The sequence below is a fragment of the Semicossyphus pulcher genome, unplaced genomic scaffold (genome assembly GCF_022749685.1).
Source record: "Semicossyphus pulcher isolate SPU_LCO1_2020_fin unplaced genomic scaffold, fSemPul1.0.p SCAF_6, whole genome shotgun sequence".
NCBI classification, from domain to species: Eukaryota; Metazoa; Chordata; class Actinopteri; order Labriformes; family Labridae; genus Semicossyphus; species Semicossyphus pulcher.
Genome location: NW_027211737.1, coordinates 2782865 through 2805315, shown reverse-complemented (window position 1 = coordinate 2805315; position 22451 = coordinate 2782865). Strand labels below are relative to the sequence as shown.

The 22451-nt window shown below is 40.3% G+C and overlaps 1 protein-coding gene across 1 annotated transcript in view; it reads right to left on the bottom strand.

Annotated features, from left to right (window-relative positions):
* nsmfb (NMDA receptor synaptonuclear signaling and neuronal migration factor b) overlaps positions 1–22451 on the bottom strand; it is a 41587-nt gene that overhangs the window by 6477 nt on the left and 12659 nt on the right. Inside the window, exons 2-14 of the mRNA XM_069683587.1 lie at positions 20757–20818; positions 19459–20223; positions 18528–18600; positions 16566–16571; positions 13681–13749; positions 10437–10489; positions 7782–7871; positions 6251–6378; positions 6044–6127; positions 4608–4641; positions 4210–4280; positions 3752–3831; positions 2921–3023 (exon numbers count right to left, since the gene is read on the bottom strand). Coding sequence (XP_069539688.1) covers positions 2921–3023; positions 3752–3831; positions 4210–4280; positions 4608–4641; positions 6044–6127; positions 6251–6378; positions 7782–7871; positions 10437–10489; positions 13681–13749; positions 16566–16571; positions 18528–18600; positions 19459–20223; positions 20757–20818 — 1618 coding nt within the window. The remainder of the gene's footprint in view (positions 1–2920; positions 3024–3751; positions 3832–4209; positions 4281–4607; positions 4642–6043; positions 6128–6250; positions 6379–7781; positions 7872–10436; positions 10490–13680; positions 13750–16565; positions 16572–18527; positions 18601–19458; positions 20224–20756; positions 20819–22451) is intronic.

Genomic DNA, 22451 nt, shown 5'->3' with positions numbered 1-22451 from the left:
TTTCATTATTGATTGAAGCTTATTTCTAAGACTTATTGAATGCTTACTATGGTATGTACATAAGAACCTAAATTGCATATAGAAGGCTGTTGTGGATCTGGGTTTCCACTGGCTTTAAACTGTGTTAGTACCAACAGAGAAACCTGATTAAGGGGTCAGAAGAATGATGCTGAGCGTCAGCGTGTAGCTAAATCCCAAATGTTTTGCTCTGAAGTTGATTTCTCAGTGCATGTATGGGGTTCATATCATTTGAAAGTGGTGGACAGTAGCACAAGTAAAACAAGTGAGCATGCTGTGATTAGAAGTATGATCACACCTATGAAATGAAAATTCATAAATGATGCTGGTTTGAGTTAAATTGATTTGATTGTAGTTTGCAGAGTTTTATCAAAGGGCTACAGACTGAGTATGTGATTGTGTGCGAGATGCACTTCTTTTTTAAAGTGGATTCACTCATTAATGAACCCTGATTCACAGAACTGTGGACTGGATACTTATGTTGGATCAGCTGATACAACAGCAGAGTCATCTTCTCGTTGCAACGCATGTACTTTTAGTCAGTAGTTCAGTCCACCACTGCATTCATGCACATGTCTGAGAAATATCTGATATTGTTTAGTCTTTTCTGTCGCAGTCTTCTTATCAGTCTGTTATCACACCTGCAGTGTGTTTTCCTGATTACAGCTCTTGGGGAAAAACAGATACAACATTTATTTGGCTGATAAAGGCCAGAGCAAGCCAGTGGAAGAACAACTGTGAAAATCAGTATAAAAAACCCTCTAAAATACTGTAAATATTCCAGTGATCAATCCCTAACCCTCAAAACTATTTCCTCGTTAGTTAGTTATAGGGTGTCAAAGGATGCTCCAAAAACAATATCAATATCCTCAATAATATTAGCATATCCCACGTCTGAATAAGAAAAGGCTACATAAATAAGCCCTGATTCAAGATATTCAAACTGGATATGCTGTTTGCTGCTCTGCTTTTTGTTGCCTATGTCTGTGTTCTGCACAGTGTATCGACATGCTTTTCATCCTGTTTATTAATTAGACATCGTTTCCTGAAAACCAGCCTTCTGGTTAATGTTGGCATATTCACAGTGATGTCTATCATAGGCTCCCTTTGTGAGAAATAACTGACTGAACTGACACACATTAAATTCTGAATATCATCAATAATAATGGAAAATGTGTGTGCAATTAAATGTTTTCACTGGTACAGCCATTCATGCTTAAAAAAGTTCAAAAATCACAAGTCAAGATTTAGTGGGAGTGAGTAACTGTGACCTCTATCAGCCATCGACATATCACAAGATGTGACTCCAGAGCACTGCTAACACCGGCCTGATTTACTACAGAGAACAAAAATCTATTGTAGATTCTGGTCCTCTTAAAGAAAACAACCTCTTCACCTGTGTTTGACTTCAGCAATGTTAGGCTGACAGCGTGCTGTAAGCAGTGATGCTGGGTGGAATGGAGCATCATCTGAAGGCTGCTCAGTCAGTCAGTCTATTAATAGTGGCACTCCAGCTGAGTTTGCAGGAGCGCACACAGGCAGCAGCAGAGGGATATTTGTTAAATGCAGTGGATAAGCCCTTCTCTGTTCACCACCCTCCTTGTGTGACTGAATCACCGAGGAGAAGATGCCAAATGTCATAGTGACAGGCACAGTGCAATGCTAGGACCTCTTTATGCCTACCAGGTACAAATAGATACAACTATTTTTACATCAGCCTGCTGGACTCAGATATTTCTTTGTCATCATGTTATATCATGTTAATCTCATTTTCTACAAGTTGTTTCTGTTCCATATACTTCGTATGGCAACATTATAAAGTTCCTATCGAAAACATCTAATTCTCTTGTCAGTAGCTCCTTTTACATTGCCAGTTCATGGCGGTACCGTTACATCTCGTCTGAATGTAAAAGGCATGGAGCAGAATGGTGAAAGGAAGTTGTTCCGTCTCTGAGCCAGCATCGGAGGCAGTAACAGAGGCGGTGTCAGTGTAAACACCATAGCCCGCAGGACTGAACAGCGCTGTGTGTGCTTTCGCAATGCTATGTAAAAACACACTCTGGGGCGGCTTCATTCCGATGTTGCTTTGTTCAATGGCAAAGGCAAAGAGCTTTATTACAGCACTGTTGCAGAATCGCAATGTAAATAAGGCTTATGTCCTTACTGTCCTCAAAGCTTCATACTGCATTTAACACTTCATCTGTAAGTACTGAGGTCAAGAGGTACACAAGCATACAATACACATGAAAAAGCTTCGACCCTGCACACAGTTCTGATATTTCATGGTTATTATTTATTTCAAACTCAGATATCTTTGAGCAGTGGGCAGAAGCAGCACTTTATGATTCTTTACCACCAAAGATTGCTTTGAGCAATGATAACAAGCACTTGTTATACAGTACAGTGGTTCTAGAAGGGGCTGCATGTGAGAGTTTGAACATTTTAGTGTGTGGGCATGTTCATGTGCATATGCTGTGTGTGAGTGTGTCTGCATATAGCAAGAGAGCATCTGTCTCTGCGGGGGTGGAGGGGTCGTGGCAGGAGAACTCGAGAAAGTGACAGTGAATGAGAATGTACACTATTTTATCTTTCATAGCACAAAACCTGCCAGTTTTTGCATTGCTATGCAATGCATATGCAAAAAGTCATCCTGCATCACCTCCTAAGACACTGCAAGACTATGATAGTGAAAGACAAAGCCAACAGATTGTCCTAATGATTTGTCTGCATGGTGCTATGGTAGCATATGGCTTTGAGCATCTGTGTGCGTATTTGTGGTTATGAGTTAGTATGCTGCTTAAACATGCAGACATTTTAATTAAGCATTTGCACTAATTAGTGGCGCGTGGGAGTGTTATTTGATTTTAAGGCTTGGGATGACTCAGAATACAAAGACAACTACCTTTTCACCATTAGCGCTTCCCAGCACATAGCAGCCCATGATGTGGATGAGGTTGGGTTCAGGGTTTAGTTTACTCATCAGCCTGCTGAGCCGTTGCCAGAACCTTCACACACATGAGAGGCAAGAGGTTAAGAACACCCTCAACTATTGGGTAAGAAGTGAGTAAGAAAGAGGGTTAAGGTTAAAACTGAATGATTGTATGACAAGAGTAAATATGAGTTACCGCATGGAAGTCATGATTTAAAACAATGAAGGTACTTTGGGTGGAGATTTCTGTCCAATGCTTTTATGCAACAAGCAATTATTTAAATGCAATTCATACCTTTGAGACATTTACCTTTTTTTTTTCATAAATGTTCCCTTGACAACAAAATAACTATTTCACTGATCATCACAAATATGCCTGAATTTGGCCAAACAATGAGAGAAAAGTTGTTTTACGTGTTCCTAATGATATGTTGCTGTTGGTCATTTCCTGAAAACATTAACATATTGATCAGTCATGCTGCACTCAGGGGTGTATATTAATGTTGTTTTCAAAGTAACCCTTAAATGTTACATCCCTCCACTAGGACACACCGGACATATGAACTAGTGAGCAGTTGTGGGTCATTACTGTGTTTGTGCTCATATGTGGTCATATGCAGTGCTTTTGGCTACTGTAAACAGCAAGCAAAATCTGCATCTCCTGTTTTTAAAGGGAACATGTTCATATGTGGAATGAAATAGCACACTGCTAGCATTACAGGAACTTTACCTCTGTGGTTTGTTATGTTACCTAATCTGTATAAATCATTGTTGGCTACACCTGCATAATGAAGTGAGGCTTACTGTATCATGTCGTCCTCTTTCTCCACCTTCGCAAACGTGGCGACTTTATTCTTCAGCAGGTACAGATGTCCTGGACCTCCCTGTGAGGAGGAGCTTGTGTTACTGTAGATTCTGCTAAAGGTCATCTCATCCTGTCACATGCCTCAGAATTCAAATGCTCAGAAGAACTGATAATGGTATGCAAACAAGCAGGGTCAAAACTTTGTGTGAGAGCATAAGAATAACAATGTGCTTTTTTTTAAATGTCTCATTTGTGTCATATGTTTTGTTTTTTTACCGCCATGGCTCAGCAGCCAAAAAAATGTTCTAGCTTATTTGTTTTCGCTGCAAGACGATATTTATCTCTATGTATTAAACTTTATATATGTCAATTTTTGGGCGTTAAAAAACAAAAATAATTGTAACGCAACACCAATTAAAAGGAAAATATGACACAATAATGTCACTCTGTCACTCACCTGGCAAAAAATGAGCATGTTCCAGATTTTACATCCTTTTCTGTAAGCAGTCAGCTTTTTCTCTATCTCCTCTGGGTGAGAGACAGTCATAGAGAGAGGGAGAGAGAGAGAGAGAGAGAGAGAGAGAGAGAGAGAGAGAGAGAGAGGTGTCACTTTCCCACTCAGCTGTAATATTGAGACACATAAATTGGCTGTCCCTCCAGAGACACACACACACACACACACACACACACACACACACACACACAAACACATGAGTACAAAAACAATGAGTCATCTCTGCTCTCCAGCAAGCTCTAACTTATTCCACCCTCATCTTTTCCACATTTACACCAAGGGAGTTATTTTCACTTGAGATCTAAAGTTAGAAAAAAAAAACACACAAATGTCACACTCACCAAGTATGTCATCGAACGTGGCGTGCTCATGGTCCTTTACATGAAAGATTGAAACAGCATTATTTAGGATTTTGGACACACAACATCAGAGATTAAGTCATTAGTGGAATCAGATATTGTTAGACATCGTTTTAGGAGCGCTGATGTTACTCTTCACAGTAACAGTCAACAATAAATCATCAACATTACATCTCTTTTCACCAGGGCAGCTGTTCTCAGCCCCAGCCTTTAATGTTTTTATCTGAACACAAAGAACAGAACACCACTCTACAGACCATTAAAGCTCAGCTGCAAGGAGTCTGCCTGTTTCGGAGAAACATGATTTCAAGTGGATGATTGACAGAAAAATGAACCCTGCACACTTGACAGCATGAATCCATCATAAATTAGGGTGTAGCTGGTCTTTGCAAACTGGTTCATGCTTTGTATGCTCAAGTGGCCCCGGGAAACAGATTTTCCTAATGGACTAGCAGTCTTTAGTCCGAGCCATTAATCGTTATATAGCCGTTGCAATAATTGTGATTTTTAGAAGAAAGAAAATATACTGTGTTAATCCCAGAGGGGAAATTCAATCTTTTCACTGTTTTTTACAAACATGCTACACACACAAAGGCCTGAAGTACACACATGCGCTAATGGAGAGATGTCAGAGTAGGGGGGCTGCACATGGACATGCGCCCCGAGCAGCGGGGGATTCAATGCCTAGCCTAAGGACACCTCGACGGAGCCCAGGCAATTTCCATGCTTGGTCTGTACCAAGCCAAGTCCCTACAGACTGAGCTACTGTCTTTAAAGTACATACTAAAAGGTTTACAAACTAAAATTGAATAAAATAAATACATTTTTGACATAAAATCTCAACTGATATATCACTCTGCTGATACTATCACAACAATATGGACCAAATACAGGTATTAGCATACACGTTTTCCAGTGTGTGCCAAAATGAAAACTTTTTCACACAACACAAAATGCAGAACACAATGCTGTGTTTTTTTTCTTGTTGCTAACTAGCAAAACTTTACTAAATGGGTCCTATAATGACAAAAAAAATAAAAGAAATCTAAATGACAGTGGGGTAGTGAGAAAGGTATGTAATCCACGCATGCTCAACCACCTGGTGAGACCAACTACTGCGGCAAGCCTAATTGACATGACAACATATTGACTAATAATGTCTGATTGTCAGTCTAACATACATAGGCTCAGTCATGTATCGCCGTCATTTGATGGGCGACAACCAATGCCCTAAGCCTTGCTACATGTGCACTGTTACGAGGTAAAAAATGGCAGTGTTGTGTTTTCTTTTAAAAAGCGTTTAAACATTGAAAAGTCTTTATTTTTGTTTCTTTGCAACTACTGCAACATTTGTACAAATAAAGCACACATTGTCTTAAGCTTAAACGAAAAGGTGGAGCATGTCAGCTCCTACTCACATAAAGGATGGGGATGATAGAGGGGTCGTCTCTACGGATGATGTTGGGAACATATTCGGCCTTTGGGACTTTGGAGGATATCAGCTGTGAAATATCAGAAACACAAAGCGTGTGTCAATCCCCTTGGTTTCATCAGTTTCAAGAAATCGATGCATATGTTGTGAATTTGTTCAAGTCAATTAGAAAGTTGATTGCTCAGATCCTGACCATGATTTTAGGAGGGATGAAGTCCTCTCCTTCACAAGCCACTCTCTCCATCTCCCTCTCATCCTCCCAGTCGGCGTCCTCATTCAGCCCTTCATCTAGTGTCCCTGAGGAGGACTGAAGCTCCCCACCTGGCTCACACACACACACACACACAGAAGAACAAAGGCGAGATGAAAGGATAACCCACAAACAAGATTAGAGAGGAGGGTGCTCCATTTAAAAGCGGTGCACCTGTTACTTTATTTTCCAGTACAAGGGGGGAGAAAGGAGTTAAAATCAGACAACACAAAACGATAACACACAATAACGCTCTCCTTATCTGCCCAGCCACACAGACACAGCGACCACGCAAAGCAGATGAACAACAGGTGGGACAATGAGGATGTTCTGTGTGGATGGAGGGAAACAGTCAGGAAGAGAAACATAGAACAGGAGTGGATACACAGGCAGCACGTACGGGAAACAGATACAAACACGAGCTGAAACAACACGAGAGTGCATGTACTTGGTGTGTGTCTCTAAGTGATTGGTCTGTTTGTGTCTTTGGGGTGAATTCACAAAGAATGGATTGCGGCCATTGATACACACTTAATTGCACAATAAAAATTGTCCAAATGATATTTAAGGGCAATTTGCTCTTGTTTTATGTCTGATTGTGGAAAAGAACTGTCAGTCACTCCACTCTCTGTGGAGAGAACTGTGCCTCATGCTGAATGAGGTCAATTCCATCCCCACATAGATTATAAGTCGAGAGGGGAGGAAGCAGCTCATTTTACGGTTTATTGTGAAACCCAGACTTCACAGATGTGATACCAGCTTTCTCCCAGGAGTGAGCCAGCAAGAGCGGGTTGTTCAGAGAAAAGAAGCTTTTTATCCCTGGCCATTGTAACAGCACCAGAAAAGTGTTCTAGCCCCGGATTCAATTTAAATTACTTACAGAATATCAGATAATTGTATTTGTTAGTCACATAAAGGTGGAAATGATGACATGATTATAATAAATACTATGCTCCAGTTATCAGCAACTCTATTACTATATGGGGCTAAGCGGGTAACATTCTTGCAGCAAATGTCTGCATATTATCTCATTTAAATATGTGTAATCAGCACCTGATAACAAAGGGCCTATTGGCTCGGCAAAGCAGTTCAAGGTGCATTTCAATCTTTGTGGAAATTTCCGAAGAAGACGGTTTCTTTTGTCTCATTTGCACAGTTTTAACAGCCACAAACGGAGTTCATTCCATTGAAATTCAGCTCCCAGTGTTTACATCGCTCCTGAGGCACATGCAGGTCTGTCAGTTTGTCTTCTTTAGCTTTGATGTGTCTGCAAGTTCTTAGTGCTTGATTAGTGTGTATGCATGCTGTGCTTTGTGTATGTATAGAACACATAGATATATATTCTTATTCTCATATTGTGTTTGTAAGCAAAAAGCAACAGTCCACTGTCATGGTTATGAGTGTTATGAGTAGGTACAACATAGAATAATTGTGTGTTTGTTTGTGTGCACGAGGATTGAGAGCATCAACTCACTGTCTCTGGAGTCATGCAGTGAATCAGGCTTGACGGGTGTGGGGTCACTCCATGAGCGGCTGAAACTCTTTGCTCGACGGTCGGCGAAGGCTGATGGAGTTAGGGGGGAAAGAGAGTCACTAACACACACACATACACTCTCTCCTAACTTTTATCAACCCCATAAAACAAGGGTTCTGCCTTATTGACCTATATGTGTGAAGATTACACACACTAAAGGGATTCATGTATCCCTTTGTGGTCTTATGCTACCATAGGGTTAGATTCAATTTGAATAAAAGTTGAATAAAAGTATATAATTTTTCTAATTTCTTGAAGGTTTTATATTGTTTTATCATTTGACATCATTCAATTGTCCAATTGATTGAATCCGAGCTAATCTTGATAAAAAATCACAGCAGAGAAATATCCGATCTTTGCTACCAGTGGTCAAACTTCCCACTTAAATTAGAAACAGAGCACGCTGTGGATCAGAACTCAGCTTATCAACTGAACCACTGAACCAAAGTTGTTAAAAAAAATCCCTACAATTTCCTCAGGAGCAAGGTGACTCCAAATGCTCCTGTGATCTAACCGACAGTCCAGAGAGATTGTCTTTGCTTTTACAGAGGAAAAAAAAGGGAATGAAACCAATGAATTCTCTTTGCATCCTCAAATCAAAAGACTCAAAAGAAGTGCTACTAAGACATCAAACCATTTATAGACAGATTTTATATTAATATGCATTTATTTATTATGGCATAATTAATGAGATATATTTCCAGATATAACAATCTTATGATTATTATTGATTTCATTCAGATCATCAAATTTCCCTCCAACTTTCGACTCACATTATATATTTATATGACTTAAAGACACTGATATGTCAAATTTCTATGTGAACATAGCATCTTTCAAATCATACTGTTGCCACAAGTTTTTGTTTGTAGAAAGTTGAACTAATCCAAGTAGAAACCTGCCCAATCTTAAGCCAATGCATCGCAGTCACGTAAGTTACTCTCAAAGAGGTAGCCATCTGTAGCCACTAGATTTGAACTGCCTTGGGCCAAAACGGCAAACTTTCTCTTTTCTTTTCTTTTTTTTCCTTCCTCATATATAAACTTTATTAATCATCATTTACTAAATTATTTGTAAGTGTACAGATGTGAGATCTTACTGCTTCTGGCATCAAACTAATTCAGCTGATTCATTATTTATTTTCAATTAATTCTTTCGGATGGTTCCCCATTTGGTCAAAATATGATGATCATACCCTCTACCCAAATGGGACAATCTTAATGTTAGATAGAGAGGTACTGTCAGCCAAACATGATCTGTGAAGTACTAAAAAAAGGTGGACTACAATGACAGGAATGAATCCATAGATTTCACTCAGAGGTGTCTGAGTTACAGCACACACACACACAAATACATGGCAGTGCTGAGCTTTATGACACTCAAATTATCAGAGTTTGATATGAATGGATTTTTCAGTACACATTCAGTAGTTTACATGAATCCGAGTCTGCAAGCTGTTGTAACATTTCTACTTTTACCCTTACTTTCTATGTAACTTTACTTTAGACAATGATGTAAAGGACATGTGGAGTTCATCAACTGCCCTACAATCGTGACAAACTTTAACTTTGGAAAAAAGTGCACAATACACAAGCCTTTATGTCATGAAGAGTCATGAAGATATTCTTTAGAAGCAGATCAAGTATATTATAATGAATCTACTACCGATCAATTATCAATTATTATTACAGTCATGTTGTCCCTCTCTGAGTGACCTGTAAACAGCATTTTGTTGTTCATCGCCAGGTGAGTAAAGAAATGATCGCGTATATAACGTTCCTCTACCAGCTAGCTAGTTAGCCTCATCAAGTAAGAGCTGCATGTAATCATTACAGAGTAGCTGCACTAGCAAATAAATAGAAAATGCGTGCTTATTGAAAGTCTATAAAAAACGAATTCGCCAACTACTCTGTGATGATTAAATGCAGCTGTTAATTGATTAAGCTCACTAGCTAGTAGAATAATGTTATATTACATAGCACTTCACCACATGTGGCGGATGGTCGATTTGTCCCTCTATTTCTCATATAATCAGGCTGTTGTTGTAACCTATTTCTAATATGTAAACTCTAAATAATGTTAAGATTGACTGATTAAGGTACCGTCATCTGTTACTGGAGGCAGCTGTCTAACATCTTTACTATCTTGTGCTGCTGTCACAGTCAGCAGGCAGCAGCAGACACTGAGCTGCCACCTCAGTAACCGCAGTAACACCGGTAACCGCACAAATTGGTCGCTGAATTTGTCAATAAAAATGACACAATTCTTGTTGTAAAGCAAATGTGTAAAGTCACAGCTCAGCTAGAGACACACACAGTGACATACATGTACCAGTCCAAAAACCTCGGTGAAAACTGCCTCAGTCAAAATAAACATGTTTTCTGAGGAAAAAACATTTGATGTGTATGATTCATAAACATATTCTAAAACAGTCTTCCAGCTAACATGCAGAGTACTGTAGCCCCATGCATAAAGCACATGTCAATTCTGATGAACCTGAATTCCAATGTTATGACAGTATACACTGCAGAGCACGAATGCATGAAAACACACTGAGATACGGACACATGCGTACAAACACGTGGAAAGACTTACTCTGGACCTTCACCCTGCGGCTGCCCACCATCCGAAGGTGCTTGCGAAAGTTTCTACCATTTTAGGGAAGAGAAGAAGGAGATAGAGATATCAAGAATGAGGAACAAAACAGAGTCAGGGAACAAAATTCATCAGAGACATGAATAAAAGGCAAGTATTTTTTTCAATGAGATTGTTAGAGGTGAGTCTTGTGTGATGTACAAACTGAGGCAATCATAGAAGAATAACCACAGCACGTGTGACATCACCCATTGGTTTGTGCACTACCGCAGGGTCGTTGCAAGCCTTGCTAGCTCTGGGATCGGTTGCTGAATGACTTACTGACTAGTTGCAGAGTGCTCCCAGTTCCCTTTTAACAGTCTGACACAAACTAGCCCAGGGAGTGGTCCATGTGTCGTGTGCCGTTTTGCTGTGCAACTTTCTGGGTTTACTGAGCCTTTACATTTTTGAATTGAACAAAACTGGCCAACTGTTAACTGATGTTATCAACAATGAGTGTTTGAAGTTACAAAAAAAACATAAATCCTAAGAGAACAAATCTTTAAAATAAATAAAACTCATTTAAATAGCTAACGAAGACATACTATTAAATATATGTCCCATTATCATTATTCATATTCGCTTTCCGTCCCTGCTTAGTTTGGTGCCTGCATTACTTATACACAGGGTGTATAATAATAATAAAAACAATAATAAACAACAAGAACAATAATAATAATAATATTGTTGTTGTAATTTTTTAATTCTGTTCAAATATTCTCTTTCATAATAAAGTGGAATGTAGCCTATTTCAGTTCTTTTAAATGTTCTCATTGTTCTCATGTTGTTTAGAGAACTGCTCAGGTTCTATCATACATTTTTGAGAACGCCAATTTCCTGTGAAGCAAGCTAGAGAACAGACCTCTTTTTCTGTCTGGCTCAGAGAGTAAGCCTTGGAGAAATATCCAAATAAGTTGACTACATACACCACTGTGTCTTCGATACACGAGTGTGTTCTCGTGCTCTATGAAAACTCACTTCATGTTTCTACGTCAGTGAAGCTACCTAGCATTATGACAGTCAAGTTAGAGTGTTGGGATATCCGCTAATGTGTGCTTTGCTACGTGCTCAGGTACCGGAATAAGAATAATAATTAGCTATTAAAGATGGTCACTTTAAAGTAATTTCCCCTTTTCCTTCATTAAAGGAAACATGACAACCCTTAACAGCTATCCTGTTTGTATCACTCTATAAACCACAGCAGAGGTTCGTCAAAGTGTCACAGTAAAATTCAAAGCGTGTTACATCCATGAGTATTTCATTTTATTTTTTAATCTCAAGCTATTTTTTATCCAGAGCACTGTCTCAGGAATTTAAAAAAGCAATGTTGACATGTCAGCATTGATTGCAGAATTGGTGAAGGCAGAGCCATAAATAGAAGGATGACTCAGAGGAGAGGAGGATCCATCAGTTAGCCGGCTTGTATTTTCATACTGAGTGACAAGAGCTTTTAAATTCTCTAACACCCACGCATAAAGGATGCTGAATCAAATTGTGTTGGTGTGTGCATGAATACGTACTTCTGCAGCTATCTCACCCAACCCTCTCTATCCAGCTGTGACCTTTCCAAACTGTTCGCAAAAGAAATGTCTCGCTCATTCAAACATGCATAATTCGATTTGTGAAACTAGCTGAGGTGTACCTTTCTATCAAAGGCTTGCATTCTAAAAGTATGTGACACTGACCTATGTGCGCAAACACACTCACACACATTCACACTAAAATATACACACATTAACACACTATTCCAAACAACAAATGGCATGCCTGAGCCCTGGTGGATGTGAGGTCTAGCGCCAAAAATTGATAAGCTTGCTGAGTTTGAATGGCACCCACAGAGCGTTGTGATACGACCATGTATTGATAGAGGACAGTATTACACATGAAAAAACCTGTAGCCCACGGCCTCCAGAAATCATCATGTCACACACAAACACACGCCTTATCAAACTGTAGAAGGATTGTGACAGCCCTATTAACAGCAGTTACCGCAGCATGAGTGTTAACTAGACTACAGAACTAGTTACCAATTCTGCGCTCGCCACAGAAGCACTGAGAGGCAAATGGGTCATTTGTTTTTCAATCCATGCCCAGGTAGGGAAAAAAAGTACTGCAAAAAAGTATTACAAGATGGGGAAAAAAATGTTTTGAGTTGCTAATTTTTCACCTGGGAAAACAGGTGGAAATAAAGTTTGAGCAGGTGAGAAAAAAAAGTTTGCCAGGATCTCTTTTCTCAGTTACTTTTCATGTTTTTATAGTAGAAAAAAGGTTACCTAAAAAAGTTTATCCTGGCAACCTTGATGTCCACCTGTATTTGCAGATGGTAAATGGTAAATGGTCTGCACTTATATAGCACTTTTCTAGTCTTTACGACCATTCAAAGCTGCTTTTACACTACATGTCACATTCACCCATTCACACACACATTCATACACTGATGGCAGAGGCTGCTACCTAAAGTGCCCAACTGTCAATCATTCTTCCCATTCACACCGGAGCAATTTGGGGTTCAGTGTCTTACCCAAGGACACTTCGACATGTAGCCTGAGGGAGCTGGGGATCGAACCTCCAAGCTTCCAATTGAAAGACGACCGACTCTACCACTGAGCCACAGACGCCCCAGATGAAACACACATTTTAAAAAAAGCTGTTTTTTACCACCTGGCAAAACTTTTTTCCCCAACCCATTTCACAAATAAAAAAAAAAATAAGGAACTTAAACCAATATGTTGGCAATTTTTTTGCCCCCACCAAGCTGTATTCAAGTCATAAACACAGAAGAAAAAATGATTAACATCAGACTGAAGAAACGGATCAACAGATTTGTTTTCTCACTTGCCTCTGATGGCTCCCGTAGTAGTAATGAAACAGTTAGCAAAAACAAAACAAGAGTCAGAAATGAGTTCTTTCCAAGGCCATGTACTGTGGTAAATGCACAGTATAGGCCTTAGAAATGTTGTATCTGAGGATGTTGTGCAAGTAATAACTAGGTTGCTGATAAAGTGCAGCTAGGAAGCATTTAGAAGGGGTGAAAATACCTGTACTGCCACACACAGGATAAATTCACCATGATGCAGTGTCACAGCAGTGCAAAGACAGCGTTAGTTGTCAGAGGTGTTTCTTTGCGTTGTAATGATTAAAGTGTATCAGGAAGGGTTTAGCACCACACAAGACAGGACAGTACAGGACAGCCAGGAAACGGTACCTCTCCATCATGGTGGCTGCCTCCTGCTCTCTTTTCCGTCTCTTTCTTTCAGCAATGCCTCGAAAAGCCCTGCCAGGACGTCAAAGCGTTTAATGGTTTTGTGCGCAAAGAGATTTTTTTCATGAGCGGCGCCTCCCCTAACACACAAAGCTTTTGTCTGAACCCAAACTGACCCAAGGGGTAAATAACCTTAGAGAACTTTTCTGATAAACCTGAGGATTTTTTTCCACAATGGTACTAAAGATGTTTTCAAACCCAAAGCGAAGCAAATTTTTCTTGTGGTTGATTGCATACAAAGTCGATGCAAAGCGTAAATTTCAGACAGACTAATACTGTGTTGTGAAAGCCTATACGTCTTAAGATTACCCTGACGTGGCATCTGAAATGGTCGATCCAAACTCGATTGCTTGTTTTGTCAGTGAGACAGACCTGACAAAGCTTCCATTTTTCTGCATTATGATGTATTCATTTTGGCATCCTGTCAACTTGTTTATTGCAATTAAAGCAGAGCAAAATGTGTTTATTATGGGTTCATACCTCTGTGGTAAGCCAGATTGCAGCCGACAAGTGACTTGCTGAATACAGTGTGACTGCCATAGACCCTTAGCATCTGAAAAGGAATCTGTTTTGATGGTGTCCATCAAGCCGAGCAGAGCCTGACCCAGCTCACAGTTCATCAGACTGAGCTGGTCAGCGTCAAGTAGCTGGAATGGGCAATACATGTTGGAAGTAGTAAAAGAAACAACAGTGTTTGGTTGTCTGACATATCGGGCATGGGGTATATTTACATAATGTGTTTAACCAATTAACACAAAAGATCCAGAAGTCAAGCATGTGTGAGTAACTCAAGGTGAAACTTTAAATCGCTTTTGGTTTGAACACAGCGTTATATTTTTGGTCTTGAGCTATATTTTTTTAAAACTAGGCCATGAAGTTAAGATAAACTGACCAAACGTATTCCTCTTTGGGTGCAGTTGGGTTCGGGCATGTTTATAAACCTTCAGTCTGGGTTGGATGGGGCAACAATAGAGAGGTTTACGTTGAGGGGTTTAAGTTCACAGGGGTTAGTTAGGGGGTTCGGTTAGCTTTGCTGAGCGGTTAGACTTAGCAGCACAGGGACGTTATAGCCACCAGTGGTAGAAGACATTGTGGATATTCTAGAGTAGATTACGCACACAATCACACACCCACACACACGCACGGAACAAAGTAATACAGGGATCAACAACAAGAACAGACACTGAGGTGTAACAAGGAAACTGCCCCTCAACTCTAGCCAATATGGGTTTACTACTTCATACCGTCTTTAGTGTGAGCCAACCTATTCCTACTAATGATGGACAGTCAATCTGAGTTTGGAATGAAATCTCATTAAAAAAAATAAGTCTAAAGTACAATTTATTGTGTGTGCCTATCTCGATGTCCATTATTTGTAAATCTGCCAGTGTATAAGTTGGTCAGCGTGGGTGTGTCTTTCCCATAGGGGACGGTAATGGTTCTGACAGGATGTCAGACATAATAAGAATCATCTGTGACAACGTATGTCAGAAATGAAGTCATGTCCGGCAGTCTGGTTTTGACTGACAAACAGACAGACAGCTGATGAGCTCTGTGATGACACACCAAGGGCTGAAGTCACTCGAGTCTGTGCAGTGCTTAGGATCCAAAGCCTTTATAGCTCTGCCTCTGCAGTGCTATCTGGCTACATCGTTTTTTTTCTCTGATGAACTCCATCACTTTCTGTTCCTTCTCCCAGAAAAAGATGAACATGTTTGAAGTGACTCAGCCTGTCAGACCTTCCACCATCTGCCATCACCACAAACTCTGAGAGCTCAACCAAGCAGATTTCCCGCCAAATTCACCCAGAAAAAAAATAAATATATATCACAATTACAACCTTTAGGTAATAACCCACATTGCTTATGGCCTTTAACCATCTTAGTTTCAGATCATACTTCGTTTTATATGAAGTAACTATGAAAAGAACTTCATGTATCATGAAATTTACCAGAATTCATTGCCACATCAAATATGAGTTTTACAGCTCAGCGCTACATCGATTAACATTTTGTCTGACTCACAGACAATTTTGATATAATTTGAACTTCCAGTATTTTCTGTAAATTGATCTACAGGCCACTTTCATTGTCAACATTGTGTTCAACATAACAAGTTGTTTGCTAGTTTTTATGATCGACATTAAAGACAATTACTTATTGATCTCAAAATGAATGATATAAAGGGGCCAAACTACGGCATATTACATTACTTTACTTTTTACTTAATTTATTAAAATATATATATATATATATATATATACTGTATATATTTTTAGTTTTTTAATTTAATAAAAGTGTCAAGCTACATATTTAATGTTTATACTACACACTTAGTTAACTGTGTGTGCAGCTTGTAAGCATTTTCCTGTCAGCTAGCGAAATGCTCACAGACACAAACTAAAACTTCCACCAGTTGCAGCTTGTTTTGGACAAATATGATTTTATTTACATTACAACTCTTGTGATTTGAAAGTTGCACTTATTCAAACTGCACACTGAATTTTAAAATGAGTTGTTCAACCATATTTTATGTTTAAGCTTAACCAAATCCTGTTCTTCTGTGCAATCTGGTATTCAGTATTGCTGAGTTTCACTGAATTCCAACAGTAAGTTACCTGTCTTGCACTTCAGTTTAACATTGACCAAATTTGTAACTTCAAACAACCAGTCCAGCAGACACTGAGGTTGAGGGGGTTAAGGACACAGCAGACGGCATAGCACAGAGCCACATAAGGATAAGGGTTTGAGACATGTTACCTAACTGATACAGTGAGAAAAGAAGAGCAACGAGGAAGAACAGTGGGGGTGGTTGAAAGAGTTACTCACGATATTCTACAGTCGTGGTTTGGAAAGCCGCCACATACAGAGGAGAAGAAGAGAGAAGAAAATAAAAGAGAAGTTAGCAAGAGGGCCAGCCAAATACTCCACTCAAACACATCAGAGACTGCTTTATGTTGTAGCTCTCACTTCCACTGAGGATACAGTGAGCCAAAAAACTCACCTCTAGTTGAAAAGTCCTGACTATAAACTCAAACTGTCAGTAAGCAAGGACAGAATCCTAGTCAGACATACACATTGGATATCAATAAGAAAAGAAGTGACCATTTTGGTGCCCTAGGCGATTTTAGGATTTGGTACCCCACACCCCAAATGGTATATCAGTTTACCTGCCACACAATCTCTTCTTTATATACAGTATATTGCATACCATTCTGCAACACAGTTCTCGAGACGAGACCTGATTATTGGATTTGATATTTTAATGAAGACTGAGGTTACGATGTGTTAGGATATGAGGTTATTGTGGGGCCTTAGACCCCAGTTGGGGGTTCTGGCAGATTCGTCCCCCAGAACGTTCACTTTGTACATCGAATCATAAGTCAATCAACTGAAATTATTGAGAAGGTTTAGAGGCCAATTTCTGCCCTCTCTATTAATAGATTGAGTTTGAATTTTTCCACCTGGACCTGAACACATCTCTCCTCTCGTTGTAAGGTTGTAACTTATGTCGGGCAGTGCGCAGTGAGTGAGTGGTCAAGCAAGCGAGAGAGAGAGAGAGAGAGAGCAGCAGAGTGACGGTGAATTGGAGCAGAGCAGAGGGAAAGGATGGGAGTGAAGGTGTTAGTAGGCTCGTACCTGGGGCTACATTCAAAATGTTTGAGGCTCAAGCTAGCGCACCCAAGACTGTGGCGCCCTAGGCGACCACTTATTTGGCCTATGTCTTGAGCCGGCCCTGGAGGTGAGGAATGGTACAGGACAGATCATGATAAACATACCTATCTGAACAGTTTTGATGCATTCTATAATCAACATGTAACTAATCAAACTGCAATAAATCTACAATAATAGAGATGCAAAGTACTAACTGGCCTGTTATTTTAATCAAGGGGCCAGTGTCAGGCCCATTTATCAGTCGGATAGTCGTGATAGAGACAGAGGCAGATGGAAACAGATAGAAAAAGGGAGGAAAGATGCTGAAATTTATGGGGGGAGAAGTGGGAGCGTGGGAGAGATGAGGGGAGAGATCATGGGGGATGAGCTTTGTCTGTCTGAGGGTCATAATTAAAAGATCTGGGTGAGAGGTGATCATTAAGTGGTCACATCATTTTCTGTGCAGTACAAAGCCTTACAATACAAAGACACTGAATGCAGAGTGTGTTTAAATTAAGACATTAAACTAGAAAATGCACTTTTGCATTTGATTTTAAACATATATTTCTATTTACGATTTTCCAAATAAAAATGAAAAATCAATTATATGGACACACCACACTTTATTATCAGTGTTCTGAAATATGGACAGGATTCCAATTAATATGCAAATGTCAAATCAAGATTCATTTTTTTCCCCCTTTGTTGTACACTGAATACAATGAAAGTGATGGTTCAAAAGAGTATGAACATTTTCAATATTAAGTATTTTGAAACATAAAAACAAAGCATTAAATATAGTAGTAAAATATTTTTCTTTTTTATATACTGCACTTCATCAAATGGAAATTTTAATTTGGTTTAATACAAGATTAAAATATAGCCACTGATTTCCACAAGTCAGAAAGGAACCTAATAGACCAACATAGTGGACAACTATCAATGCTCAGCTAGTTTATAATAACAACTTGTGCTGGCTTAAAATGTGGGAAAGCTCATTCAGACCTATTAGAACACTGAGCTGGACGTCTTGGAAAGAAAAGGCTAAACCATATCCTGCCAACACGGTGGTGCTGCAATAAGACACTGTGTGATGTACAGAGTGGGAGTGAAGGCGGATTTCCATGTCATACTCACGCCTGCATGGTGGTGGTGGCTGTCTGAAAGCTGAACATATTCTCTTTGGGGAACCAGCTATTAGGATTGTCCTCTGCAAACACAGAAAACAAAAGGAAGGCGTGGAATCAGCAAGCAGACAATTCAAAAACGGGCCTTAAGTGGAAGATGCTAATGAATGCATGATGACAGGAGTGTGAAGTGAAACATCCAAGGCCATGTCTACACGTACACCAGTTTTTCCCTCCTTCATTTCCAAATAAACCCCATCCACACAGGCACGGTCATAAAAAAAATCCCTGTCCAAACGAAAACAAAAAACACAACAAAAACGCTGTCATGAGAACGCCACACCAACAGGCGGCGATATAACCCAGTCATGCAAAGAAGAAGAAGAATTGCGGCCAATCAAATGTCTGAAAAAATCAATTGCTGGAAGTCTATTTGGTGGGCTTCAGTGCATCCCAACGCCTCTGTTCCTCAATATAGTGGACGAGTAACTGTACATATATGTGTAAACATGTAAAAAGTCCTGTTAGCAAGGTGAGAAGCATCACAGCTTTTGTCACGTCCGTTATTTTGCAAGGAATGAGATAACGGCGCATGTCTACACGTCTCCACGGAAACAGAGTTCGTAAAAGACCCTGGCTAGAATTTTACAAAAGATCCATTTTCAGTGACCTTTGATGTTTGTGTGTGGACTAAAGGCCAAAGCACAGAGAAAAAGCTAAGTTTTGAAAAATACTATAGATGTACGTGAAGACATGGCCTAAGGGTGAATGGAGTGTGTACAATTTAGGGTATATTTAGGTATCAATAATATGTTTACACCTGGTACTTGTAGGTGAAAACATGAAGGCTTTTGACTTGACAAATGTATATATCTACAATTCCCTTCTTTCTTCCATGTCAATTTAAATGCCCACCCATTTTCCCATCTATCTCTTTTTACCCCTGTCATCAGTAGATCCTCTGTCCTCGCTGTACATCCTCTCCAGCTTCTTGCGGGGCTTCCCTCCATCACGCGGTGAGGTATCCAGGTCCAGGGAGCGCTGGCTTTGACACGGAGCCCGAATGCAGGCCACGCAGTCTGGGGTGTAGTCTTCCCGTGACCCTCCTCTCCTCATCCCCCAGTCCCGGATGTTGTTGGCACTCCCAGAGCTCTGAAGTGGCTGAGATGATGATGCCGCACCTCCTTGGTGTTGGTGGTTGTGGTGATGGTTGCTGCGGTGATGGCTGCTACGGTGATGGCTACCGTGTGCTGTTGCGGATGGCTGGCTGGTACAGGAGGGGTTGTGGGTGGCAGAGGTAGGGGCCTGAGACAGAGGCTGCTCCCTGGAGCCCTTCAGCACCTCCAGCTCCAGGCTCTCCTCACTACCACGCCCCCCAAGGGTCATCCCTCCTTCCCTGGTGATTGTGTACACCTTGGCTGGCTTAACCACCTTGCTGCCTTCTGGGCCTCTGGCACTTGGTGTTTCCTCTGTGGATAGGCTGCGCTCAGCAGAGAGTCGCCGTTTAGAGGGGCCCACAGGTGCTTCGGCCTGGAGGGTGACTTGAGGCTGAGACTGTGGGTTAGCACTGGGATTGGATTGGCAGGACTGATTGGACTTAGCTATGGGCAAACAGCGGCTCTGTGGTGGCAGGTTGTTTTTGTGCAAGTGGCTGATGTCTGGAGAGTCGCAGTCCTGGCCAGGGAAGGAGTCGGACAATAGATGATCTACAGATATACAAAAAGAAAAATAGAGAAGATGGCAGAGTGATTAGAATGCATAGACACAGATAAATCATCTTGTCTGTAATATATACCTGTTGTCTTTAATATAAAATTCTTTTTTTAAGTGTCCCATTTAAAGGAAAATAGACAATAATGTATGGTATGTGGCAACCTGTGATTGACACGTCACTATGACACAAACTGTCCACCAGGATAGAGGAGTACCAATCCTTATCCACCCTTTCCTCCAAATATGTTGACTACTGGCTCCAAAAATACAAGATAGCAGTGGCCAAAATGTCAAACTTGTGAAATCACAATAGCTACGTCCACTACGTATATACAGTCAATGCTATAAAGGCGCAAACAGGCTAGTCCTTCTCTACAGCGCTCTAATCTACAAGTTTCTAACCATCACTTGGTACACATTCCTGGTATTTTCTATCCTACGGGCTGCTTCTGAGGAAGATACCTTCAGCAGTGTACGGCACTGACAACAGTCGGATTTGGTGATTTTCTCTCTGTGCGTCACCTACCTGCTCCGTTGCGGTTCTCTGTATTGGTATTGGACAGGTAGTCTCCGAATGCTCTGGCTGCTCTGTAGAGACACAACAAGTATAGCAGTTAACCAAGAGCCAACAGCACAACTGCTTATGTGAAACACACAAATGTGACTCACAAACAGTGAAAACCTTGACTGAAAACAGTCAAGGTTTTAAAAGATTCTCTCTCAATAAACTGAGCTTTATTTTGTCTGTGAGGCCTCGTCATAGGTGACAGTCATTACGTGCCTCCAGTCAAGTACATTATACCACTAGAGAGGCTGTAAAAAGGAGATTTTGTTGTTTGTGTCCTGAATCCATTCTCAGTAACAGCCGTCTCTCACCAAAGTAACAACATGTTCTTATATAGTGACTGGAGGACTTGTAAACAGCTTGCATCTACAGCTTGTCTCCCCTGCTCAGCTGATAGGCCCCACAGGGACCGTGACATTGCGTGTGCCATAAAGCCAGGAAATAAATGCAGGCATGTATACATGATACATCAACAGGAGCATCGAGGAACTGGCAGAATATCTATTAGCTAATTCTCGAAGCACTACTGCTCTCAGGTTTTAGCTATCACCAGATTTCTGAAACATAAAAATCATTTACTGCTGAGCTCCAGGCTGAAGTCGTCGACATGGCTTTCAGTATAGCTCGGCAGCTAAGCACAAAAACAAAGCCATTGACCTCCATGTGGGTCGTGAGGTTGCCTAGTATTGATGTTTGTAGGTCTGCCCACTAAACCTGATAACTTGAATCATCAAACAAGAATACCCAAAGTCCAAAAATCTGCCCTTTCAATGTTTTAGCTGTATCATTGGAAATGGAGAAATTAACAATAGCATTAGAAGCATTTACATAACAACGATGAATTCAGCTTTCATCGTTCACAAGGTTTTTACTTCAAATATCCAGATAGGCACCCTCCATTCCATGAAAAAGTGACGCAGTTATTGAACCAGAGAAAACAACAAATATAAAGTTTCACAATAAATATCAGTGTATGGATATCAGGAGGAGCTACAAGCTGAGCTGCAGCCAGGGCTAGCTCATCTTGTGTCAAGGGGATTAACTTGTCTTTATGTGAGGATTTCTTCATCTTTCAGTGATTGCAAGATAGAAGTAGGTAAATCACATGCAAAGTTCTCCTTCGATTAAAACACATGACAAAAAACACTTTTATGTTAAAATTTGCATTTCTCATTGCTTCAAGTGCTGTGAACTGAGCAGACACTAACTTTAACTCAGGCTGTTTCTCTGATTGAGACCCGGATGCCCTTCATCTGGTTAAATTGAGAAACAAGATGATGTGACTCGAACCACCAAGAAACATTTAATCTGGCCATCCCACCGACAGCCACGATGATTCTTACGTAAAACCAGGCTCATTAGGTTTTATGTGGTGCTGAACTGAAAAACAAAGGTACCGATAGTTTACAGCTTGATCTGATTTGACCTACTAAACTCTGAGTCAAGTACATCCCTAATGTTTGGTAGGGTTTGCTCCAAAAACCTTTTCAACATTTAAAATTACTGCAGTGTCATTAAAATGTAGTTTTTTTTACTAGTTTATCGTCTCCTATCATGTCTAATCGTTTGTTTTATAGTCAGATATAGAGTTCTTCTGCTCAAACACCCACATACAAATACATAAAAAATATAGGCCTCACACACCTATAGAGAAAC